Source organism: Phyllobates terribilis, unplaced genomic scaffold, assembly GCF_046119375.1.
Source record: "Phyllobates terribilis strain yellow unplaced genomic scaffold, ASM4611937v1 Scaffold_7__3_contigs__length_470593459, whole genome shotgun sequence".
In the NCBI taxonomy this organism is placed as follows: Eukaryota; Metazoa; Chordata; class Amphibia; order Anura; family Dendrobatidae; genus Phyllobates; species Phyllobates terribilis.
The window spans coordinates 93889775-93917655 of record NW_027362767.1 but is presented as its reverse complement, the minus strand read 5'-3'; the positions used below and the strand labels follow the sequence as shown (position 1 = coordinate 93917655).

Below are 27881 nucleotides of genomic sequence, written 5' to 3'. Positions count from 1 at the left end.
CCACATACAAACAGATACAAGCTTACACAGAGCAAGTGCATACAGATACATGTATTCAGATTGCATACATACATACACATGTATGCAAATGAGACATGCATACAGTGAGCACATACATACAGACACACGCATGCACAGAGCACATACATAGAGACATATGCATATGTGGAGAACCTACATATAGACACATGCATACATGAAGCAAATACATATAAATATACACACACTATAGAATACTTACCAGTCTGTCTCTTCTTCTTCAGTTCTTTTAGTACTGGACCTGTGGTGACATCATCACGGTCACATGACTGTGATGTCACCAAAGGTCCTTAAGCAGTCTCAACATCAGAAATTACATTGATAATGCACAGCTATTATAAATTTAATTTCTACTGTAGATTCTGGGGGCCCCTGGAGGAGTGGGGGCCTTGGGCAATTGCACAGTTTGCCACCCCTAACGCCAGCCATGACTGGGACACCAGTGGAGAGTATAAATGTTATTATTTTACAAGGGGAAAACTTATGGATTAAAAAAGGGTTTTCCAAGTATTGGACAACTCCTTTAAAGAGCTGATGAAATTGTCTGGGGTTTTTCAGCTGATGTTGACAAATGAAAGCCCCATAAATAAGGCCTGGTGGATTACTGAAATGACTGTGTAGTTCACCTATGCTGCTTCCAGTATTTGGAGATTGAACGGTCTGGAGTTGTACCTGGATGTTACATCGCTATAAGAAAAAAATTATTACATGAGAACAGTAGCCATGCCAATGCTAATGAAGTGTTATTAGACATACGAGGTTATCATAGTGATTGCTGATCGAACCAGATGCTCTTTCTCTGTCAAGAACAAAAATATTAAGGACAACTTGTTAAAAATGTTGCTAAGTTTGATAACTTTCATGAAAGGAATATTAGTGCCATAGTCTCAGCCCAGTAAAGTAGCGAAGGGGCAGGTCAGGCTCAGTTTTTAGTTATTTAAATGAAAAAAATAAATATTAAAACACATTTTTTAAAAGCATATATTTGTTTTTTTTATACTGAAATATTTAATAACACGCTATAGAATTTACTGTAGGGTAAATTAGTATTAACATGACAGTTAAACACATAATGTGCAAGCAATATGACTAATACAATGTACTGACCCTTTTAAAGGGATTATATCAGCACAAACTAAAAGTATAAACTATGCAGATAGCCTTGTAGAGAATCCAGCCCTTATAAAATTTCACTGTGTGGTGTAAGCACAGCCTCCATTATGCAGAAAATAAAGTATAATCTAATATGCTAATTAGGGTGCTCAGTGCACCCTTGGTGTGGCTGAACAAGCTCACTGCATTGTTCTACTCAATAGTTTTGCATGCTCGGCCTCCCTCACTGATGATTGACAGCACTAACTTGTCTAGCTTTCCAGCACTGTCAATCACCAATGAAGGAGGCGAGAACATGCAAATCCAGAAATCGGAATGGTACCCTGATCCTCTTGACCACACCATGTGTACACCAAGCTACCTACTTATCACATCTGACTAACATTCAGTTCAGCATCTTGGGAACAATGAAGCCTGGTGTCCCAATGTATTTGGTGGCTTCCCTGTCTCTATAGATGTTCTCAAGTGCAAGACCAAAGTCATCAATCTTTGTATAACCAATTGCTTTCACAAAGAAATCTGAAAGCCTGAGATCTCTGTGAAGAAAAAGAAATATAGATTCTCAACACTGTCCACTCTATAATTGTCAGTGTATAATGTTCTATTTGGTTATTACCATGTCTGGTATAGGAAGAATTTGGGCTCTTTCACATGTTGTGTTTTAGTTGCATTTTTTCCCTGCACGTTTTTGCAGTGGAAAAAAATGAACGTTTAGTTGTTCCAGCAGGGCGATTCAGATTTCTGAAATCTGCTTACTTTTTTCTTTGCAGATTTGAGCCACGAAAGTGTTCTTTCAAATCAGCAACATGTTAATTCTTTCAGTTTTTTTGCAGTGTTTTTCACTCATTCAAATAATTGGACAAAATGCGCATTTAAAATGTGCTTATTTTATGCAGCGTTATTTCTCACAACAAAATCTGCTGCAATAATAATCTTTATTTTTATATAGCGCTAACATATTCTGCAGTGCTTTACTTACCTTATCATCACTGTACCCATTGGGGCTTACAATCTAGATTCCCTATCAGTATGTCATTGGAGTGTGAGAGGAAAGCGGAGAACCCGGAGGAAACCCAAGCAAACACGGGGAGAACATAAAAGCTCCTTGCAGATGTTGTCCTTGGTGGGACTTGAACCCAGGACCCCAGCACTGCAAAACAACAGTGCTAACCACTGAGCCACCGTGCTGCACCTGCAAATACTAAAGTTGTGCATATACCCTTAGATATATAATTGGAATGGCATGTTTCCGGGACCACACCTTAGATGCCGCTGTCAGAGATTGACGCAACATTTCAAGGATTATATGCAGATGCCAACTTTGTAACACAGCCAGCATCTGCTGGGTGCAGTGCAGGCTCAGCTTCTGAGCCTGATACATTCACCCACACTCGCTGCACAACGTAATGTTATGCAATGTATCCAGAAGGGATTAAGTTCCTTCTAGCTGCTGTAAAAAATGCCATTATCACGAACAATATCAATATCGAATGACCAAGATACTGAACAATAACAACATCAAGAAATAATAATAATAATACTGCAATATAACAGACAAATATCACCAGCATAAACCATAGTGATAATATCACTAAACTGATCATTAATCACAGTCACTGTACTAGGACTGATATTATCACTTTCCAGTGACTATATACTGATAATATTAGTTTTACTCCAGTGCTCTACAGACCGTATAAGGTCATACCATACAGGTTCTCCCCAGTGATGGTCTTAACCATCAAAGTCATTCATTTTCCCTTTTCTTTTACATTTGTCCCAGACTGCTATGATCAATTCTTCCATCCAAAACTTGTCCTTGCAAAATGTAGCAGAGACATCTTTTTAAGTACTACTTCACCAACACCCTCCTGAAATCCCCCATCTCTACACAAACCATATTGTGCTATACACCCTGCCCTAGACAGTAACAATGCCCCCTCTATGCTCTGGAAAGTGATCGTACCATCCTTCTGTGCCTCACACAATGACAGTGCCAAGGGCGGACACAGACTGTAGTGGGCCCCTGTGCAAGAATTTTTTGGGCCCCCCCCCCCTGCCCTTTATAGGGGACATGAATGGCCCCCCCGCTCCCCGTGCAGCTCTCATCCCCCCGTGCATCTCTGATTCCCCCCACTCCTAGTTAATTAATTGTATTTAAAAAAAATAAAACCTGTTATACTTACCCCCAGGGATGGCTCCAGGTTTTTGTGGGCCCTGGGCGACAGAGTTTCAGTGGGCCCCTTTAACACATACTGTACCATGATTCATGATGCACAGATACCACAGAGAAATATATATATATATAGTACAAGGCCAAGGATTTCACTTACTACATGACATGAGCGATATCTACTGTAAATTCTACAATAGCTCAGAAACCGGCGAATCCTCACAGCGCACAGTGCAGACCGGACAGTATAGTCTTTCATACAGTATTATGGGCACCATATAATGCTCCATACAGGATACTGACCCCCTTATAATGCTCCATACAGGATACTGGTCCCCATATAATGCTCCATACAGGATACTGGCCCCCATATAACGCTCCATGCAGAATACTGGCCCCCATATAACGCTCCATACAGAATACTGGCCCCCATATAACGCTCCATACAGAATACTGACCCCCATATAACGCTCCATACAGAATACTGTCCCCCATATAACGCTCCATACAGAATACTGACCCCCATATAACGCTCCATACAGAATATTGGCTCCCATATAACGCTCCATGCAGGCTGTTCCCCCCTTATAATGCCCCATTACACGAGCGATATCTATTGTAAATTCTACAATAGCTCAGAAACCGGCGAATCCTCACAGCGCACAGTGCAGACCGGACAGTATAGTCTTCCATACAGTATTATGGGCACCATATAATGCTCTATACAGGATACTGACCCCCTTATAATGCTCCATACAGGATACTGGTCCCCATATAATGCTCCAAACAGGATACTGTCCCCCATATAACACTCCATAGAGAATATTGGCCCCCATGTAACGCTCCATGCTGGCTGTTCCCCCCTTATAATGCCCCATGCAGGATGACACCCCCCTTTTAATGCCCCATGCAGGATGTCACCTCTACCCCCCATAAAATGCCCCATGCAGGATGTCACCCCCCCCATATAATGCCCCTTGCAGGATGTCACTTCCCCCCTTTTCAATGCCCCATGCAGTATGTCAGACCACCCCCTCCCTTATAATGCCCCATGCAGGAGGTCACACCCCCCCTCCTTATAATGCCCCATGCAGTATGTCACACACACACCCTCCTTATAATGCCCCATGCAGGATGTCAATTCCCCCCTCCCCCTCTTATAATGCCCCACCCACTCTCCCCCCACCATATAATGCCCCATGCAGGACGTCACACCCACTCTCCCCCCACCATATAATGCCCCATGCCCCCATACATAAAAAAAAAAAAATCAAATACTCACCTCACTTCTTACCTGATGCTGATCCGGACTCCACAGCGTCGCCCGCGTCTTCCCGCTGTGACAGCTCAGGAGAGATCGCGCGCGCTGTAAACATATCACCGCGCCCTCTGACCTGAGACGTTACAGTCAGAGGACGCGGAAGACGCTGCGGAGGCACGGGGAGGGGTAAGTATTGTGCTGGCGCCGTCACATGACCGGAGATGTCCCCGCGCTCAGCATGGGGCCGGGGGCCCATGCTGAGCGCAGGGACATCTCCGGTCATGTGACGGCGGGGGGTCCTGCGGGGGGCCCCATGAGGAGACGCACAAGACGGGGGCCCCAACGGGGCTCCGAGGGGGCCCCGACAGCCCAGGCCCCATGCTGGAGTCAGGGCAGTCATGCCCTGATGGCGGCCCTGCTGGAGGCTGGAGGGGCCCCCTCTCCCTCGGGGCCCCCGTTCAATGAACCGGCTGCACGGGCGGTAGGTCCGCCCCTGAACAGTGCCCCCTCTGTTCCCCTACTCTGTAATAATGTTCCCTATGCACTTCCTCCTAGTAGTGATGCTCCCTGTTCCTCCTTACCGCTATACAGCACCTTATAGTACCCAAGTAACTTATAATAATCCCCCTTGAGCACTTAGAATAATAATGACCCTGTACCTCCTTGTAAAAACAAAAACACTCCCTGTGCTTTCTTATAATACTGTAATAATAATGTGTCCTGTGCTTACTGAAAAGAAAAAAAGTGGTTTGGTACCGTGTTAGCCAGTTGAAAAAAGATTGCTCTCAGTGGGAAAAACAAGATAATCGTGTAGTTATGATACCTTTTAATGGCTAACAGAAATAAAATAAATGATGTTGCCTTGCCTTGTAACTTTATTTTAATTTTGTTAGCCATTAAAAGGTATCATAACTACACGATTATCTTGTTTTTCCCACTGAGAGCAATCTGTGCTTACTTATAATGGTAACAATCCCCCTGTGTGCCTCCTTATAATGATGACCTTCAGTGCCTTTTTATTGTAATAATGCCACTTAGCAGGGGCTTATATACGAATCACGGCACCCTTTAGCAACAGTCCTATGTCAGCATTGAGGTACAGTCATAGAAGGATACCTTCTACCTTTTCAAGACATGAAGAATTATATTCACTTACACAGTTATTTTACCCCTACTGAAGCCCCTTAGTGTTTTCACCTCCTTCCATGGTGGCTATAAAGTATGTTTCCCCTAAAAATGCCCCTCACATAGTTTGATGTCCTCACATTACTATAGCTTATGATGGCCCCACAAACCCCAATGAACCACAGCACCCCACATAGTAAGATGGTCACCACAGTCCCCACACAGTATGATGGTCATCATAGCTCCCAATATAGTGTGATGCCCACCACATTCCACCATAGAGTATGAAGGTCCCAACACACTCCCCTCATAGTATGATGGTCCTCACATAGCCCCCCATACAGTAAGATGGTCCCCCACACATTCCCCCATAGAGTAAGATGATCTCCACACAGCCCACCATAGAGTAAGATGGTCTCCACACAGCCCCAATATAGTACGATGGTCTCCACACAGCCCCAATATAGTATGATGGTCTCCACACAAATCCCCATAGAGTAAGATGGTCTCCACACAAATCCCCATAGAGTAAGATGGTCTCCACACAGCCCCCCCACAGAGTATGATGGTCTCCACACAGCCCCCCACAGAGTTTGATGGTCTCCACACAGCCCCCATAGAGTATGATAGTCTCCACACAGCCCGCATAGAGTAAGATGGTCTCCACACAGCCCCCATAGAGTATGATGGTCTCCACACAGCCCCAATATACTATGATGGTCTCCACACAGCCCCAATATAGTATGATGGTCTCCACACAGCCCCTATAGAGTTAGATGATCTCCACACAGCCCGCATAGAGTAAGATGGTCTCCACACAGCCCCAATATAGTATGATGGTCTCCACACAGCCCCCCATAGAATAAGATGGTCTCCACACAGCCCCAATATAGTAAAATAGTCTCCACACAGCCCCCATAGAGTAAGATAGTCTCCAGACAGTACCCATAGCGTAAGATGGTCTCCACACAGCCCCCCATAGAGTAAGATGGTTTCCACACAGCCCCAATATAATAAGATGGTCTCCACACAGCCCCCATAGAGTAAGATGGTCTCCAAACAGCCCCAATATAGTATGATGGTCTCCACACAGCCACAATAGAGTATAATGGTCTCCACACAAACCCCCATACTGTATGATGGGACGTAAATGCTGCAATTTCCTAGGGTTGACAACAGTATGAACATTTCTGGAATCCATAACAAAGGACACTTTTTTTCTATTGTATGTAAATAATAACAAAATATGAAGCTGGGGAAGGTTTTGCAAGTTATTGTTATTGTAATTTCTATCATTTTATAGTTCAGTTAATGCTACTAATATCTTAATACCAATATTATGGGTTGTGAATATATGTCAGATATGGTATAACATTTATAGTCAAAGTTGACCAATGGTCCTTGATCAAACACACAGAGCCCAAAAATGGAGATGGACCTATGATCGAACACACAGAGCCCAAAAAGTTCATATATGTGCTACAAACTGCCTGTAATATTTTCTGGTGCATGTAAACAACTTATACAGCATTTCAGCCACAATAGTAACATTGTGAAATACTTTCATAGATATCACAAAGCACATTTTACCTTTATACTGGAAGTCATGTGGTTCCACAGTGTTTTTTTATTCTAAGAGACAGGTACAGAACACATCATGAAAAAGCATGGAGTCAACTATCTCCAGTTGTCAGTTTATTATATTACTGTATTTCTTTTATATTCTCAGTGAATGATGTGCACTCACAGTTACCTGAAACATCATGGACAGTATCAAAGGCCAAAGAACAGATTCAAAGGAAGGAAAACATATATTGCTTTCTTTGAATCCACATTAATGTTTTTCATTTAAGAAGAGAGTCCACCAGAGAAATCACATTATCTTAGTAATACCAACTTTGTTGTTTTACAATCACAGTATACCTATATCCTTACCTCTAAATCATGTGTAGCTAATGTAAGATATGTATATTATCTTTTATTACAACATCGCTGCTTCAAGACAAGGATTATCCGGAAATTCCAGAGTGCCTTGTAGCAATCAGGTAGAGGGAAATCTATCTCGCTCGGTCGACAATATTGCCACTCTCTCTTAGATGTTTTCAACTTTTTAATGAAAATCAGTTATTCAGCAAAATGGCAGTGTCCCAAAGGAATGACAGAAGCTAAGTAATCAAACGTTTCTAAAAAAGAAAAAAAAAAAAACTCCATTATTCCAGTATTTTTATTTTTAAATATCCAATTCAATTGCATCACTCATGCAAGTAATGATTTATTTGTTATTCAGTGGTAGGTGTTAAGGAAAATTTTAATATTTTGCTTATGGTGACGAATTGTGTGTTTTACATTTTCTCACCCCCAAGTTCTTTGATATTTATAGTCTGAAGTATGGGATTTGTCCATAGAATACATATTCTAATGTTGCAAAACTAAATTAGTCACTGTTGATCTTGTAAGCCTTTAAAATGTGCTTGAGGTTACTTGCTATCCTTTGGTAAATCATAGCTTACTCTTAGTGATAGAACTGAACATTAATGAACTCAGCGTTGTTAAATGTACAGGTATTTTAAATTCCACAAAATAATTGGAGTAGAGTGCTTATATTATGAGTTTTTTTTATGTTGCCTTTCTTAACCAGATATCGACCAAGTGCCATAAATTTACGATGCTTGGTCCTGGGCTTTAAGCCTGTGTAAATTTGTCAGACAAAGCCAGGGACCCCAGGAAGAAGACATAAGCGGTTTATTTCCACTTCTATTTTCTTTTATGCCAGCTTCATAGTGCTCAGTAAGCACTATATAGTGAACAGAATCATTGGCACTGACAATCACACAATTGTTGGTTCTCTGCCAGTATAGACCCAAACCAATGAAACCAGGCTCAGCAGGGGGCTTTTTTTCCCTGTAACCTGAACTCCTATGGATGTCCTAGTTACAGTGTCAAAAAAATCAAAAGTGAAATAAAAATAATTGTTCCCTATTTTTATGATCTCTTGGGGGACAAGTTCTATGAAAAATAAAAACATGTGTAAAGCATCTGGAAAAAAATATATCAAGTTCCCATGATAAAAAATACTAAGCAAAAACCATTTTCTGTATAAAATTTATTTTTTATATACATATTTAAAAAAAATAAAAGAAAATACACATATTAGTTATCCATGTGAAGGTCATACCCTAAAGAATTCAATCAACAGGATATTTGGGAGACTAAAATGAATTCAGCACATCCATCTGGTAATGTATAAAAAAAAATGTTCATCTTTATTTTTAATCCATTAAAACACAAATGTCCATGGTAGCATTAAAAATAACTGATGCGTTTCTGGCCAACCCGCCCTTAATCATAGTATCTAGATATTAGATATTTGGTATGAAACCCAAACAGTAAAAATTATAAACAAAAAAAAACCTAAACAAATAGCTTTTTTTCTATATTTAACCCCTTAATGACCGCAGATACACCTTTTCACAGTGGTCGTTAAGGGTACTTATTCCTCAGCTCTGCTCTTTCACGGCTCTGAGGAATAAGTGTGTAGCGCTGCCCCGCGCCGAATTTCCGACGGGGACAAGTGACACCCTGCAGTATCTGCCCCGGACGGTTTTGAAGCCGATTGGGGCAGATTAACCCCTTAAATACTGCTGAGAATTGCGGTTCCCGATGGTTACCATGGTATCCTGAAATCATGTGATGACCTCAGGTTACGGTGGCCTGTGAGATCCAGCAATAGGCTGAGTCAGTGACTCGCTGACTGCTCTCATTCACTGCAGTACATGAGACAAAATAAAAATTATACATGTCCCACAGACAAAAGAAGTGAAATAAAATATGTAAAGGGCAGCACGGTGGCTCAGTGGTTAGCACTGCAGCCCTGCAACGCTGGGGTACTGGGTTCAAATCCCACCAAGGACAACATCTGCAAGGAGTTTCTATGTTCTCCCCGTGTTTGTGTGGGTTTCTTCCAGGTTCTCCAGTTTCCTCCCACACTCCAAAGACATACTGATAGGGAATGTAGATTGTGAACCCCAATGGGGGACAGTGCCCATAATGTCTGTAAATTGTGAATTAATGGCGCTATATAAGTGAGTGAAATAAATAAATAAAAAATGTAAAAAAGTAAAAAAAAAACTTCACACAAATCACTAAAATCCATTTCACTACACAAAACGCAGCGTTTGCAATAAAACAGAAATAAACAAAATGTACACATAATTGGTATCACCGCTTCCAAAACAACCTGCTGTATAAAACTACATTATTTATTCCATATGGCGAATGCCGTTAAAAAAAAATGCCCAAAATTATGTTTTTTAATCATATTGACTCACAAAAAAGTGACTAAGGCTATGTGCCCACGATGCAGAATTGAAGCAGAAAATTTCTGCAGCGTTTCTGCATGTTCTTGGCAGTAAAAATGCTTGTGGATTTTACACCCGTTTTTGACGCGTTTTTACATTCGGATTTGACTTGCGTTTTTCAAATGCATTGGGACCTCAAATCCGCATGCAGAAATGCACAAATAATGGACATGCTGCGGATTTTTCCGCAAGGAAAATCCGCTGCGGAAAATTCCGCCGCATGGGCACAGAACATGCAGATTTTCATTGGGGATCATGGGGCACGGATTACCAAGCGTTTTGCAAGCGTTTACGCTGCAGAAATTCCACAGCAAAAACGCTTGAAAAACGCATAGTGGGCACGCAGCCTTAAAAGCGATGAAAAAGTCTAATATAAAAAAAAATTGTAAAAATAAAAATGCCAAACTGTCCCGGAAAACAAGCCCTAATATGGCTCACTTGGCAAAAAAAATAGAAAAGTTCCAGCTCTCAGAGTATAACGATGCAAAATCTAAAATATTGTTTTTAGTCTGTAAAAATAGCAAAGCATAAAACAAACAATATAAATTTGGTATTGCAGTAATCGTATCAACCTGACAAACAAACCTGTCTTATCACTTTTACCGCACGGTGAACAGCGCAAAAAATAAAAAATAAAAACAGTAACTGAATTTCTTGTTTTGTTTCATTCTGTGTCTGAAAAATCTGAATAAAAAGCAATCAAAAATGATGTGCCCCAAAATGGTACCAAAAACATCTGCAACTCATCGCGCAAACAAATAAGCCATCATACAGCGCTGTTCGCCAAAAAATAAAAAACTTACAGCTCTCAGATTATGACTACGAAAAAAAGTACTTTTTATAAAAAAGCATTTTTACTGTGTGACAGCAGCAAAACCTAAAATGGCAGCGACCCAAAGAATAAACCTGCCTTATCACTTATACCGCACGGTGAACCCCGCAAAATTAAAAGTAAGGAATATTCTTGCAATGGTGTCTATTTGTTCATTCTGCCTCCCATAAATCAGAACAAGGTTCGGCTCACATTTATCCTGCTATCTCCGCTGAGTGCTAACATCTGGGTTTCTGTGTAAATTCCCCAAAACCGCGATTCAGACAAAACCCCGGACAGAACCACTCACTTGTGAGCAGATTGAGTCACTTTGGACTGGTATCCAGTTCCAGCGGTGTCCCATCATTTTAGGTGTCTTTTTAGCGCACAAGTGTGGGCAGCCACAGATCTGTGCACGCCTAAAAAGATGGCTACCACCAGAGCAGACGCCAAACGGACTCCAAAGTGTCTCCATCTGCCACATTATGGTGGGTGGTTCCATTGGGGGTTTCATCTGAATCGTATTTTTGTAGGATTTACACGGAAACCCTGATGTAAATGCTCAGCGTAGAACACAAGAAGGCGATCCAGCCTTATAAAAATTTTATGGACCCCAAAATGTTACCAATAAAAACCCTAATTTATCCCACACAAAACCAGCCCCCACTCAGGTCCGTCACCTGTCACTGGAACTATAGGGGGTCCCACGTTACTGGTATAACAAAGACTCTGGAAAAGCAACATGGCACTCACCCCCTCAAATAAAATCCAGTGCATTCTGCGCTTCCAAATCCAAATACCTCCACCTTCTGAGCCACACTGTGCTTAAGCCACAGTAAGCGGCCACATGTTTGGCATTATTGTAGTGGTGAGAATGCACTTAACAATTTACAGGGTGCGTGTCACCAAAAGTACAAGCTGGGCACAATGTATGGGGGCACTGCAATATATAGAGGCACAATGTATGGGCACTAAACTGGCATATTTGCAATTCTCCAGAAAAAAAAAACTGGCATGGATGTTACAAAATAGTCACTGCAGCCATAGATGAATTCATTGACAGTTGCAATATCTACAATGGGGTAACTTTGGGGCTTTTTCTGCTCTTCTGGCATCCTTTGGGGATCCACAAATGTCGCCCACAAACTATTCTATCAAAATCTGTGCTCCAAAAGCCAAATAGTGCACTGTCCTTCTCAGCCCTGACATGTGACCTAACATTAATTTCTGTCGACATAAAGGGCAGCACCGCGTTTGGGAGCAATTGCGCAGTAAATTATGGGGTCCAGTTTTGCCTATTAACCCTTGTGTACTTGACAAGTTTGCAGCAAATACAAAAATTACATTTTTTACCACAAAAATGTAACATTTTCACATCTCAATGTTATAAAATTCTGTGAGGTACCTATGGGTTCAAAATACTCACTACACCCCTAGATGAATTCCTTAGGCAGTGGAATTTCCAATAGGGTGTCATCTGGGTTTTTTTCTGCTGTTCTGGCACCTCAGGGGCTCAGCTAATGGAGCCCACCACAATCTATTCAAACAAAATCTGCATTCTAAAAGCCAAATAGCGCTCCTTAACATTAGAGCAACAACTAAATGAGCCTGGTGTCAATGTTTGGGGTGGTATTTCAAGTTTTGGTGTTTTAGGACCAATATTTTTGATGGAACAGTCACAAGAGATAAGTGTCTCGAAATTCTAATGAATCAAGTTGTTCCCCTGTTACAGCAACAGCCTAATTCAAATGACCTTTATTTCCAACAAGATGGGGCCCCTCCACATTATTCAAGAGTAGTGTGCGAGTATCTTGATGAAACATTTCCTAATAAATGGATTGGCCGAAGAGGCCCACTTGATTGGCCGGCACGTTCACCAGACTTGACCCCAATGGATTTTTTCTTTTGGGGAGTACTCAAGGACAAAGTTTATAGTCGAAAACCAAAAAGTGTCAGTGATTTGAAAAATTACATAAGAGATGCATTTCAAGAAATTAATACCCAAAGAGACTTGTGCAAAAAAGTTTGTCGAAGCGTAAGAGGCGACTTCAAAGCTATGCAAATCGTAATGGAAAACAGTTTGAGCCCCTGCGCTGATAAAATTTAAGGGCTTCTGTATTATTGTTCAGAATAAAACTTAATTGATAATGTTATGCTTGTGTTAGTAAATATAATTTTATATATAAATCAAAATAAATGTTATTTTCTGTCCACCTACTTTTGGACCACCCTGTATTTTAAAATATCTTTAGAGATCTTGTAAAACTACTTTAGAATCTGTAATATTGCAGGAGTAAAATATATCACATTGTCACAAGTAGAAGTAAAATAATTCACATTATCTGTTACTTTTTTCTTTTATCTTTGTAGCTCCTGACAAACCATTATGAGCAGAGCTGGAAATATTATTGTCTCCCTTCTGGATGGGGGAGCTTTGGTTTGGCATCAGAGGAGGAATTACACTTGACTGAGAAGTTGTTCTGGGGGATTTTTGACTCTCTTTCTCATAAGGTATTTCCACTTTCTTGTATACCATGTAACATTACCTACGAAGGATTTGTACTTGACTTTGTATGTGACTGTGTCACATTCGGCTGCTGTTTATCAACTCCGGACCTAGCTATTCTCCTGTATTGGAGATGTATTAAAATTGCGGCCAAAGATTTTCATTAAATTCACTGAAGCCAAACAGAATAAAAAAAAGATTACTCTTTAATATTTGAGGCATTAAGGCTTACCGTACATTTCTGGCTGGGATAATAAAACACAAGCAGCTACAAAGTGGCTTCACTATCCTGGAGGCTGCATTGAACAAAATAGCACGTAAACCATGTAAAAAATTGAAAGGTAGTCTATAGCAGTAGTACAAAACTCCATCTATGATCATTCCATTACCTTCATAGTTGGGCATTCTAAGCCGTTCTTGCTGCGTAATCACTTTTTCCTTGAATTGCTTTCTGCAAACTAATACATTTTAACCAGTTCTTTAAAAGCGTGTTTGATGTTTATAACGAAATTGCAAATTTTTAAAATGTGCATGAAATATGTAATTTTCAGAAAGTCTTGTCACAGATGAGTCACTCGCGTGTGGCATATTCATGACAAGATATGACAGGTGTTAAGGAGACGATGTGGTGGAGTGACAGACATTCTGATGGTGGATTAGAATAACATACATCTGGCGTCCTTGCCCGGTGTGCTCACGATGACTTTGGTGTCCTCCACGTAAATGAAACTGTTAATATTTAATTCCTTTTCATAATACTCAGTTTTATTGCTGAGATCTTGCTCAGAGACATATTTACTTGAGCTGTGCAGGCCTCGAAGGAATTCTCTGGCATGGATCGCTGACAGGAGATAATGAAATCATTATTCTCTATGTTCAGTTATTTTTAAGAAAAAAAACCATAGCTTGCTCCGGTAAGGCATCCATGATCTCTTGGAATAATTGAACAAGGTTTGGTTGTATATAGAGAGTTGCAGACTGCCTTTAGGCGGAAGATTAGGATAAATTGCTGCTGTAATACCGGAATTTTTACAGCTCCCAAAATAAGATGGAGACTGCCCTTTGAGCAACACATGGGAATGTATTTGTGCATGATTTCTTTGTTTGTGCTGTGTATGTATAATAGCATGGAGATCTAGATGTCAAGCCAGCTTTTTGTATTAATTACATTATACCTGTCATGCGTCTGGGTTCGGACCCTTGAACCTGTGCTTTGTGGTCGGCTTCTCTGTCTGCTGAACCACAGCAGATATACCTTTTCGCTGTTATCCATCTGTAGTCTTTTTAAGATAACAGGTGTTTTCATTTAAGCATTTGTCTGCCCTATCCCCTTTCGGGTGCAGCTTTATATACTTCCCTTCCTGCTGGTATTTCCTGCTGGTGATGGTCTCTTTTTGATGTCCAGCCATACTGCTGTAGTTTAAGGCAGTCAGTGAAAGATCAGCTAGGGTTTATCCCTTTGCTGTTTTTATTGTTTTCCCTGTATCTATTTTCTGTTTCTTGCAATCACACTTTCCCTTCTGTAGGTAATTTGCACTCTGCTCTGCCCTCTGGTTCTTTAGGAGGTACGTGAAGTGCTTGACGGCCTTTCAGGCAGCATAGGTTCAAGTTGCCATTGTCTATTCTGTGGTTAGGGCTATCCCAGCTCATGCAGGAACCACTAGGGGCTGCGGGGTCAGGATTTCTAGTACAGTACAGCAGTGTCAGTGGCAGTTTTTAGTGTGCTACCTGTATTTTCGAGTGAGTGGCTACACTATTATAACAATACCCTGATTTAAAAACAAAGACTAACAAAGTTACATGGCCATGAAAGAGTTCCATTGTTTTGTGATCACATTAAAGAAGCACTCCCATTAAAAAATATTTTGCCTAAACATGTGTATATGTGTGTGTACTGTAGTGTCAGTGTGTTAATATACTCACCTATTGCAGTCTTCTCCGGTATCTAGTGTCGTTGTGCCCCTCTTCTGAGTGACGTCACCGCACTTTAGACTATCCAGGTCACATTACACCCTATGCGTGAGCTGATAGTCTCTTTTACAATGAAAACCTATGGAGCCTTGTTCTGGCCCTCTATACACTTACATTGTAAAAGGCTCTTCTGGGTCACACAGAGCACAGTGTGACCCCGAGAATCTGAAGAACGATGAAATCACTGAGAAGTGGAGTAGAACGACGATGGATCCAGGAGAAGGCAGCGGTAGGTAAGTATATTAACACACTGACACTATACTACACTTGTTTAGGGCAAAAAGGTCATAGGAGGACTTCTTTAAAGGTGTTGTCTCATGAAAAACATTTCTTCAAAAGACAGCTGCCCTAAGGTCCCACTCCTGTAACTCTCAAAAATCAGCTATGGCCATGGGAAGCTCCTCCTGGCCAAACATTTCATCAGAAGCTGTTTCTCCTGGTGAAATTCAATGTCTGCATATGCTAGGTCTGGCTCATAGCAGTGGTTCTAAGCCGAGTGTAACGCATTCTTTATGGTGTTCCTATACTCATTTTTAGAAATATTGAAGAGGGTTGTCTGCATCAAGTCAGTAAATCATTTGTATTTAAGCGACATTTATTGCCATTTGTCACAAGTTCTTTTTTTTACTTTTGTCCAATTGGCAATCTCCGGCAGTCTCATACAGAATAAAAAGAGTGGTGGTATGCATGTGCACCCACCACTTTATTCCAGTGGGGCATTCTAGAACCCCATTCTAGGGGTTGGTGATGTTCCCAGCAATATAAGAACCTTGAACTCCATATTTTGTAAAGGTGATAACTTTTAATGTTGGAAATATCCCTCTGTGATAGAGTTTCCAGTATGTAGCTCCACCTTTCTATGCCCTTACATACATTATTTTTATTGCACCATTGATTTCATGGTGCTGTACATGTGTAAAAGGGTTACATACAAAATACAAATTTAAATTACAATGAATAAACTAACAATGACAGACTGGTACAGAAGAGAGAGGGCTCTGCTCTTGCAGGCTTATAGTCTACAAGGTAATCGGGAAGGAGACAGTAGGTTGGGGCACAGAATTCCAGAGTATGGGGGATGTTTGGAAGAAGTATTGGAGGCGATTGGGGGAGGAACGTACAAGTGTGGAGGAGAGAAGGAGATCTTGGAAGGATCGGCGATTACTTATGGGCAGATTTCGGTAGATTAGTTTGGAGATGTATTAGAATATAATATGGTCAGCTTTGTAAATTATTATTAGTAGTTTTAACTGGATACGTTGGGGAATTAGGAGCCAATGAAGGGATTTGCAGAGTGGAGAAGCGGAGGAGTCATTAAGAGAGAGATGGATTAGTTGAGCAGCAGAGTTAAGGACGGACTGGAGAGGTGCGAGTGTTAGCTGGGAGCCCACAAATATTGCAGTAGTCGAGGCGGGAGATGATCAGTGTATACACTAACATTTTAGTAGATTCTGGGTTAAGGAAAGGACAGATTCTGGAAACATGTTTGAGTTTGAGGTGGCAGGAGGTGACAAGAGCTTGGATGTGCAGTATGAAGGACAGGGCCAAGTCAGTTGTTACTCCGAGGCCGCGGACTTCTGATAAAGGAGAAAGCATGATGTAATTTAGTGTGATAGGGTAGGGACGTTAGGTGAGACTAAGGAAAGATGATTAGTTACATTTTTTCCACATTGAGCTTTTAAGGAAGCGAGAAGAGAAGGAGGGTATGGCTGATAGACACTCTGAGATACTGGACAGCAGACAGGTGACGTCAGGGCCAGAGAGGTAAATCGGAGTATCATCAGCGTATAGTTGGTACTTGAAGCCATGGGACTTTATGGGACATACACATATACAAGAGTTTTGCATTATTTATATTTAAAATGTAGTCCCCTAATATATTAAAATAGCTACAAAAGTGGAGTTAATCACCAAAAATAACATCCTTAGCCTATATGGGAAGATTTTATTTGCATAAATTTTATTAATTACAGTAATAGTCTATCAACTTGTAGTTGTACAACTGGGGCAACATACCAACACTCGGCCATAGGCTATAAAAACTGGTTTGCCATAGGTTGGAGTCCACTGAGTAGTGATAACCAATATTGTGTGAGAAATTAAATACATAAGTAAAATCTTTTTATTGTTTCTTACAATTTTTATTTTATAAAATTGACAATATATTGTACATTTTACCTGGTTTTAAAATTCTTCTGAATAAATTGAAAATACATTAAAAGTTAGGAAAGAAAGTAGCTAAAGTGCATGAAAATGAGACTTTTCCGTTATGAAGTTTTCCTTCTATTTGTTAACAATTGCATTCTTGTATATTGATTGTTTGGAAAACCGAAATACTACAATGTTGAATTTATGATGCATGAATTTACAGTGGATTGTTAGAGACTTGAAGTGCAATCTATGTGGTCTTGTAATTGTACTAATTGTCTTCTCCATTTGCTGCTGTGGTCTGGCTGTGTTGCTTTCACTAACGATTTTGCATGTTTTTCTGTGGGACTTTCCAACCAGTTCCTATCTCTCCTGCAGAAGTATGAGGCTGAGCTCTTCAAAATGTCTATGCCATGTCTCAGTGCAATAGCTGGTGCTTTGCCTCCCGATTATGTTGACACAAGAATTAAAGAAACACCTGAGAAGCAAATGTCGGTAGACGCTGAAGGAAATTTTGACCCAAAGCCGATCAATACTGCTAAGTAAGTAACTAACGTAACTCACTAGAGAGAATGACAGAACAGCTCTGGACTGTTGTAGTACTATGGGACTGATAAAATATATGTTTCTATCATTCCCATAGAAGCGAAAGGAGTGATGGTTAGACAGGAATACATTTTTATTTTCACTAACCGCTAGTTGAAATTTGACATATCTTCAGTTTCTGAAAGTACACAACAAACATCAGTAGCATTGTTGCAGGTAGCTAAGAACATAGCTTACATATGTCATCACTCATTGGGAGTACTTCGTTGTACAGATCGTTTGGAATTCCTCCTACATTTGAAAAGAAACTAGAAACCTTTATCGCATTACTGTTTTCCTTAAAAGTGTTGTCTACTATTTGGACATCCCCCTCTTAAATAAAACAAGGGCCCATCTGGGTTGTCAACTGTCCAGAAATTCCAGGACAGTCCGTAAAAACAGGGCACTTTTTTGCCCTTTCTGTAAAAAAAAATGAGTTAAGGTTTTCCATTTTGTCCGTAACAAATATTGTATGTTTGTGATTTTTTGATGAGCTTTCCAGAAAAAAAAGTCAAGTTGGCAACTCTGGGGCATATTGACAATAAAAACACCATATACTCGATTCCTGGGCTGGCGCATTTCCAGCCACTTTAGCGCTGTGTCTACATGGCTCTCATGTGACATTGGTCCAGGAAGTGAGTATATAGTGATTTTTATTTTCAATGAGGACCTGACTCATTTAAGAAAAGGTTATCCAAGTAGTGGATAACCATTTTCCATGTCTTTTAATGCTTCCTTCAATAGGCGTAGAGTTAGACAACATAATAACATATAGATGTAGAAAAAGCAGATAACCGTTTTTTCTATCTTTATCAGTAGAGGAGGTGAAGAATTTACAAAATAATATTTTAGTGTCTAGCTTAAATACAGTGTCCACAACTTTTATATTTAAGTTATCAATATAAGTGAAGTAGGGGTCCCATACCAGGTTCCCGTAACCAGTCATCAGTTATTGCCTCCATCACAACTCCATAAACACTAAGGCCTCATTCAGACGTCCAATTTTTTGCATACGAGTGCTTGTGTGCTTTTAATGGATTGCACTCGTCCTTTTATAGTCTGGCAGTGAAAATGGCGGTGAAAATCGCGGAGACAAGTTAGATTTTGATCTGAGGGTTAAATCAAAATCAGCAATGCAAGTCAATGTGTCCGTAAAAAAATCAGACCGCACTCAGATGACATCCAAGTGTGGTGTGATTTTCACGGACTGTCAGAATGAAGAAAGTGGAGAATTTTTTTTTTTATTTCTTTATTTCTCCATGTATGAGAAAAACGGATGACACTTAGACCAAACTCTGATCAGAGTCTAACCAGAATAATCGCTTCGTTTTTTTCATACATGGAAAAATCTAACGTGTGAATGAGCCCGTAGTGTTCTTTCCTGGATACTTGATCATCTCCTATTGAGTAGAATAGGAGCTGACCTACAGTACGCGACAGCAGTGACTAAACAGTGTACGGACCTGTTGTGTTTCACTCCATACACTGTTTATATCCGAATACTGATGGAGGTGATAACAGTTGATCAGCGGGGGAGTGCTGGGTGTAGGACCCCCAAGATTTTATATTGTTGAGCTGTCCTTAGGATAGTTCATCAGGTACGAGTTCAGAAATATATATGAAATAATGTTAAGAAAATAATCAGTACATAATGCTGGTTTTTCTATAGGTAAAACAAAATGAAAAATGTACTCTTCCATGCAGTGCCTACTGAAGGGGTTAATGTTGTGTCCCTGGATGTCTTATAGGATTACATGATGAAATAAAATGATGTTATGCTAATCTTGAGTTCAGAAAAAGATACCAATCACGATGAAGCAGCTTTTTCATTTCCGGCCAACAAAAGAGATTATTTTTTGTTTTACAGCCTGACATTACCTGAAAAGCTGGAATATATTGTCAATAAGAACGCCGAGCACTCCCATGATAAATGGGCCTATGACAAGGTACAAAGTGTGTCCTGCTTGTGTGTAATTTATCTTCAATCAATGGAATACAAAATGCTTGTTTTATAAGGACACTAGATCACAATAAGGCTGTGTGCCCACTATGCGTTTGTAAGTGTTTCCGCAGCGGCAATTCCGCTGCAGAAATGTTTAAAAAACGCTTGGTTGAAGGCCTGCCATGTTCCCCAATGATAATCCGCATGTGCTGTGCACATGCTGCGGAAATTTCCGCTGCGGATTATCATTGCGGAAAAATCCGCAGCACTACCAATTATTTTGTGTAATCGCGGCGTTTTCGCCGCCATTAACTTGACTTGCATTGAATCGCAAAATATCCGCATCACTACATGTTCACATGCGGATATTAAGCGATCCAATGTGCGGATGGTACCCAGGTTTGGAGAAGAGGAGACTCTCCTCCAGACCCGGGTACCATAGAACCTGTTTGAAAAAAAGAATAAAATAAATAATATACATTATACTTACCTTCTGATGGCCCCCGGTCTCCATAGCGATCCGTCCTGGCTTCCCGGCAGCTTTCGATAGTCTAAAAGGACCTGTCATGACGTCATTTAGTCATGTGACAGGTCACGCGACCGCAGACGTTAGCGGTCAGGTGACCCGTCACATGACTAAATGACGTCATGGCAGGTCCTTTTACACAACCGCGAGACATCGGGAAGACCGGATAAGGAGACCGGGGGCCATGAGAAGGTAAGTATAATATTTATTTTTTATTTTTTTACCATTCTTTTACGGTCACACTATATAAATCCATAACGGTTGCATGGATTTATATAGTGTGACCAAGTTGTCAATCACTTTCCAAGTGATGCAAAAATCGCTTGGAAAGCACTTGACAACCCGCATGCGGAATCGCATGTGCAAAACCCTTCACTTACGATTGTCCCTGGCAGGAAAAACGCATGTAAAATCCACATTTCTGCATCGTGGGCACTTGGCCTAAGAGAAGTAATAATACTTGAGCTTCTTAGACACAGCTTAACCCCAATGTTAAAACGATCAGATGTGAACCGGAAAGTAGTACATTGGTACACTGCAAATCTGACGTCCCTGTGCAGCTCCACACCACTAATCACAACTACATGCATAGATCTCTGGAGGAATATGATACATGTCATAGATTGCAGCCATTTCAGTTACTGTCACATCATTTACCACACCAATGCTGTTGTTTCAATACAATAAGTGTTTTATCAGCAGGAGATTATCACTGCTTGTATTAGTGCACACGTGAGTCCTGGTTCAACCCTGCCCCTTGCACTGATTAGCATGGCCCCATTATCAGTATTTGCTCAGTATTCGGTCAATATTTTTTCTCAGGAGTGGGAGCCAAAACCAGGTGAGGAACAATCAGAGAAAAGATATAATAGAAACAAGTCACCAATTCTGCATTTATCACCCACTCCTGAGAAAAAATAGTGACCAAATATTGATAGTGGGGCCGTGGCCTTACTGTCAATATACAATGTACACAGAAAATTGTGGTGTGGGAAGGATTAGCTTTCTGAGCTCTGCTACATGCAGCATCTAAAAACTCTGATTGTGTCACAACTTCTGCACCCAGTACACTAAGTGACACATCGCTGAAATCATGGTATCTTTCTCTACATTATGCTGCTCTCAGATGATGTATAAAAAACCTGGTGACAGATATCTTTTAATGAAGTTTTACCCCCAAGGCTGTTGCTCCACTGTATGGTGTTGTCACAGTAAAATCACATAAAAAAAGGATGAAATAATAGGGATTATATCAGATCTCCAGTGATTTCTGCACTTTTACCAGGTTATGCTCTGACAGCAGGTTTTGCAGTGCTCTAAATTTCATGGATTTGCTAGGAGCAACACCTTTTTTTCCTTTGAGTATTATTCATGAATAGGTCCCAACATAATCTAGAGTAGCTCATGATTAGTTTTCTATTTGACAATGCATAGTTGTATAGCTGACAAGATAACCAGATATGTACACATTGTTGATTTTTTTATGTCATTAATATTGACTTTTCTTTCTTTTCCATTTCCCTTGGTGTTTTCTTAGCTGCACAGTGGTTGGAAGTATGGAGCAACTCTTGATGAGAATGCAAAGACACATCCACTACTCAGACCCTTCAAGACACTATCTGAAAAGGTGCCATAATTAAAAATATCTGCTAATAGACTTTTGACGCTTGGCATTTCACTCACCGTTAAATGGATTTTTGAGCTTTTTCAGTTTATTACATCATTCAAGAATTCAGAATAAAAGCTACTGTTGCATTCTTGTTCTTGGAAAGTTATCATTGTGAAAGTGGACCTTTCATGCTGACTATTCCAATAGGAAATAGTGTCAAAATGCTGCACATGTCCAGTATTGTGTTTCTGAAAGAAGAAGAGATTATATCTGAATCACATAGTCTATAGATACCTTCTGTATCGTAGGTCAGCTGAACCCTGTCACTTTTATAAAGTTAACTTCATTTGCACAACTAAAGTTTACAGCTAAACAGGGCCATATTTGCCACTGGGCACTCTGTGACTGGTGCCTCGGGCGGCAGGTTGTGGGGGCAGCACCACCATGAAGAAAGATTAAAAAAAAAAAAGATTTTCTTTTAAATCTCCCTCTTTTCCTTACCTCCTCTGGCCTGGAGAGGAAAACCGCCATCTTTATTTTTTTATTCCGTGAGGGGGGGGGTGCATAGGCAGAGGAGCACCGAACAGCTCTCTGCCCCGACAGAAGAAAAAAATCATAGTGGTGAAGGACCTGTGATGACATCATGCCCATGCGACTTATGGGCGGAGCCATGCTTCCGATTACAAGAGACACTGGTGTCAGGTAATTAGGGAACAGGTACATGAGGTGCAGGGTACATATGAGGATGCTGGCTACATATGGGGATACATATACTGGTGCAGAGTACATATAGTGGTGCAGGGTACATATGGGGGTGAATACTCTATATGTGGGAGAGAAAGCCATATGGGGGGTGCAAGCTACATAACTCCCAACTTTTGAAGAATAGAAAGAGGGAAAGATGATGCTGCGTGTGTAGCTTGCCACGGCAGATTTTGTCCACACCCCAATTCACGCCCATTTACCACTTCTTTCTACCCTGGCAGGAGGAGTTGTCAGAGGGGCGGTGGTAGTGAGGAAAATTCTGCAGACGCCCGAGACTGCAGGACGTAGATACAAATCCAGGACTGTCCACTGTATCTGGGACATTTGGGACTAGAGATGAGCGGATCAATTCATAGGTCTCTTTTTCAGCGTGCAAGTCAGTGCTACCTGGCGGCTTGATGGGAGGCCACAAATTTCTAACATTGCGGCGTTCCCGGCGCAGCTTTTGATTATCCAGGACAGCACGATGTCATCTGTGCGTCCTGCTCATCTCTAGTTGGGACCTGTGGATTATTTTTTGTTCCTTTATTCACAGTCGGAGCCTCCAGAACTTTCTCATCTTTATCTAGCTTCACTATACAACATCTGGCTTTTTTGTGTCTGTAAGGTTGTGTTCACACATTGCAGAAATACTGTGTTTTTTGTTTTCTGCAGGATCCACACCAAACTACATAATAACAATATCCTCCCCCTTATTTGATGCGGTTTTTATACAGATGTGAAGCTGCGTTTTAATGTGTTTTTCATAGTACAGAAAAGCTATGATTCTGCACTTAAAAAAGTACCTGCAGTTTTTTACATTTGTTTTTTAGGCTCCACATAGAAGACAAGAGAGAAAAAAATCACCAAAACCGCACATTTCAGTAGCGTGTTTAGACTACAGGGGGCGCGGTTTTCATGAAATCAGATCCACTTTACTTGGACAGTTATTTGCTGATTTGTGATTTTTTAATACGGTTTATTTTTTAAATAATGAACATGACATTTTTTTCATTAACAAGTGTTTTTCATTATTATTTTTTAGTAATTTTATAGGATGAAAAAATGTTATTCTCCCTCTAGAATACAAATACATAGAAATAAAGATCTTTTTCTTCACCTCAGTATACAGGAACTATAGAAATACATTGTTATATACAATGTATCTCTATGGATATATTCTGCTTCTGGGTTCATTGCCTGAAATACAGGTCAAGATTACCAAATTCTCCTATGTGCATCATTATAAGCTGTGGCTCATTGGTAGAGCAACGACTTGCGAAGAGAGAGACACGAGTTCGAGTCCCAGGAAGTTCTGATCACAGACGAAGGAGTGAATATATAATTAAAATGTAAGCACTTAGCAGAGAGGTGAGTATAGATGTCCTGCTGAAACTGGGATGGTTGGGAGCTATGAAGCCATATATGAGGGTGTGGGATACATATGGGCATGCCGGCTATATGTGGGATGGCTACATTTGGGGCTAAATAGATATGAGGGTGCAAGCTACATATGTTGGTGCAGGTTATATGTGGGGATTGATACATACATACTGTACATATGGGTGAGCTGGCTTCATATGGGGGTGCAGGCTACATATATGGGTGTGCAGGCTATATGAGGGGTTATATGTCGGTGTGCAGGTTATATGTGAGGATAAATGAAATATGAGGGTGCAGCCTATGTGAGGCTATATGGGGGGTGCTGGCTATATGGGGATAAATACATATGGGGTGCAGGCTATATGTGGGGATAAATAAATATAGGGCAGGGGAATGCTACATGGCTGGCTACATGATGGGGGGGCAGCCTATATGGGGTTAAATACATATGGGATAATACATGCAGGCTATATGTGGGAATAAATAGATACGGTGGGGCAGGCATTTATATGGGAGGGCAGGCTATATGTGGGGGTTAAATGTATATATAATATATCTTATCAGATAATTTTGATTCTTTCTTCACATATGAGCCACTTCTTCACACCCCCAAACCCACCACTCACTCTGCCAAAGTCAATTTAATTCCTTTTTGACAGTGTTAGGTTATAGGTTCCTATGGAGAGGAGAGCGGGATGAGTGAAGAGCAGAGTGAGAAAACAGAATGACACACAGAAAGATCACGTTGAAACTTCAATAAATCTTTTACTTCACCCCAGAGCTGGATTCACATTTATCCAGCTCAGTACTGCTGTATAATGTCACCCATGCTGCAGCTGCTTCTATCTGTGTGCTAGTAAAGGTAAAAAAAGAGCTGGACTACCTCTTTGTGTACTCTGTTTATAAGACATCATAGCAGCTAGTCTCCACCCTCTAGCTCAGAGTCAATTGTAAATTAGAGATAAGGCTTGCAGAAAAGAAAACTGGTGAAAAATGCAAGACACATAATGGCTATAAACATGGTGCTATTCTTCATATACACACAGGACAATTAATTCTGAAAAGTTACTTGCATGTAAAGTAACCCTTTAAACAAAGTGCTTTTGACAGATAAAACTAATAGCATTTGTTTTTCACAGCATTGTAACTTTGATTTCAGAATATGCAGTCAAATGTAAACATTTGTAGCCATAATATGACTTGTATCTTGCAATTTTTACTTGTTTTCTCTTGTGCAGACTTCTTTAATTTTCAATTCTCTCTAAGTAAGTAGATGGGCAAAATGCACACACAAAAAGACATGCACAACATACATAGAAAGAGGTATTCCTGACCTTTCTTCTGGATAGTTCCCATACTGAATTAGAAGCAGCACTGGGTACATTACACATTAGTACTGAGCTGTGTTGCTGTGAGTCCTGCACAAAAGTGAAATAAATTCCCTAGAGGTTGCAGCTTGATCTGAGATCAAGCTGCAACCTAATGATCTGCCTCCTGTCTGCCTTGTTTTTCACTGTTCTGAATGTTCCTCCTTGCCACTCAACACCTTACCCCCACACACATACTTTTTTCAATAGACTTCAATATGTTCTGTAACTTGACACCTCACCATACTGTTAGTATTTTGACCAAGACTGACTTGAGCTGTTTTTCACATGAGTAAAGTATATTTGACTAATTCCTTTTTTAAAGGTTCATGTAAATAGTTACATAGTTACATAGTTAGTAAAGCCGAATAAAGACTTGCGTCCATCAAGTTCGACCTGTTAGTTCTGTAATTGCTAAAGTTGATCCAGAGGAGGGCAAAAACCCCAAATGATTTAGCCAATCTTCACCTGAGGAAAAATTCCCTCCCGACTCTGAAACCAGCAGTCAGAATAAATCCCTGTATCAACCTACTATTTTATTCTATTTTTAAGTATATGCAGAAATCTGCCTGGTATCTAGAAAAGCATCCAGTCCCCGCTTGAACTGGTTTAGTGAATCCGACATTACCGTCTCCTCACTCAGTGAATTCCATATTCTCACTGCTCTTACCGTAAAGAACCCCTTCCTATGCTGGTGCTGAAACCTTTTCTCTTCCAGTCTTAGTGAGTGCCTTCTTGTTACCGTAATATCCCTCCTTTTGATCAAATCCCGGGAACGGTCTCTATACTGTCCCCTAACATATTTGTACACATTTATTATGTCCCCCCTCAACCTTCTCTTTTCCAGGCTGAATAGTCCTAGTTTTGCCAACCTCTCTGGGTATTGCAGTCCCTCCATTCCCTTTATTAATTTTGTTGCCCTCCTTGGTACCTTTTCAAGCTCATTTATATCCTTTCTATATATTGGGGCCCATAACTGAGCACAGTATTCCAAGTGTGGTCTGACCAGTGCTTTGTACAGTGGAAGAACAATGTTCTCATCCTTTGCAGCTATACCTCTTCTGATACATCCCATTACCCTGTTTGCCCTTACAGCAGCGGCCTGACTTTGGGCACTCCAATTTAGTTTGCTATCAATCAAGATGCCCAAGTCCTTCTCCATCTCTGAATTCCCCAATGGTTTCCCATTCAGTGAGTACTGGTGACTTCCATTTTTCCTTCCCATATGTATGACCTTACATTTCTCCTCGTTAAACCTCATTTGCCATTTAATGCTCCACCTACCCAGCTTATCCAAATCCCTCTGTAGGTCTTCACTATCCTCTTTTGTATTAATTGTTTTACATAACTTTGTGTCATCTGCAAATATTGATATTTTACTATTTATCCCGTTGACTATGTCGTTAATAAAGATATTAAATAACATTGGGCCTAGTACAGACCCCTGTGGTACCCCACTAGTGACGCTTACCCAATCTGAGTATATTCCATTTATAACCACCCTCTGCCTTCTATCCTTTAGCCAGTTAGCTACCCACTTGCAGACATTTTCCCCCAGCCCCATCATTCTCATTTTGTATACCAACCTATTATGTGGCACGCTATCGAACGCTTTTGAGAAGTCGAGATACACGACATCCACTGGTTCCCCCTGATCTACTCGAGAGCTAACCTCCTCGTAGAAGTCAATCAGGTTTGTTTGGCAGGAGCGATTCCTCATGAATCCATGTTGGTTCGGGGTTAATAGATTATTAGCATCAAGATGCTCCATGATTGCCTCATTAATAAAGCCTTCAAAAATTTTGCCCACAACGGACGTCAGACTCACCGGCCGATAGTTTCCGGCGTTACTTTTTGCTCCCTTTTTGAATATTGGCACTACATTCGCCTGTCGCCAATCAAGTGGTACAGACCCAGTCTCAACAGAGTCCTTAAATATAAGATATAATGGTCTGTCTATCACATTACTTAGTTCCCTTAGTACCCGTGGGTGTATGCCATCAGGTCCTGGTGATTTGTTTATTTTAATGTTACTGAGGCGTTTCTGTACCCCAGCTTGGGTTAGATTTGTCATACTTAGTGGAGGATTAAGTTTGTCACTTCTCATTTCGCCTGTTAGTTCTTTTTCCTTTGTGAAAGTTGACGAAAAAAATTTATTTAATAGATTAGCTTTATCCTCATCTTTCTCTATGATTTTGCCTTCATCACTTTTTATCGGTC

General features: G+C 40.6%; 1 protein-coding gene across 10 annotated transcripts in view; it reads left to right on the top strand.

The window, feature by feature from the left end:
* Positions 1-27881, top strand: part of RYR3 (ryanodine receptor 3) — a 786940-nt gene that overhangs the window by 488803 nt on the left and 270256 nt on the right. For 6 of the 10 annotated variants that reach the window (XM_073639000.1, XM_073639001.1, XM_073638999.1 and 3 more), the window contains 4 exons: positions 13251-13391; positions 17884-18047; positions 19958-20036; positions 22096-22185. In XM_073639000.1, coding sequence (XP_073495101.1) covers positions 13251-13391; positions 17884-18047; positions 19958-20036; positions 22096-22185 — 474 coding nt within the window. Of the gene's footprint in view, positions 1-13250; positions 13392-17865; positions 18048-19957; positions 20037-22095; positions 22186-27881 lie in introns of all 10 variants that reach the window. The other 4 variants (XM_073638993.1, XM_073638994.1, XM_073638992.1 and 1 more) reach the window with 1 other exon arrangement.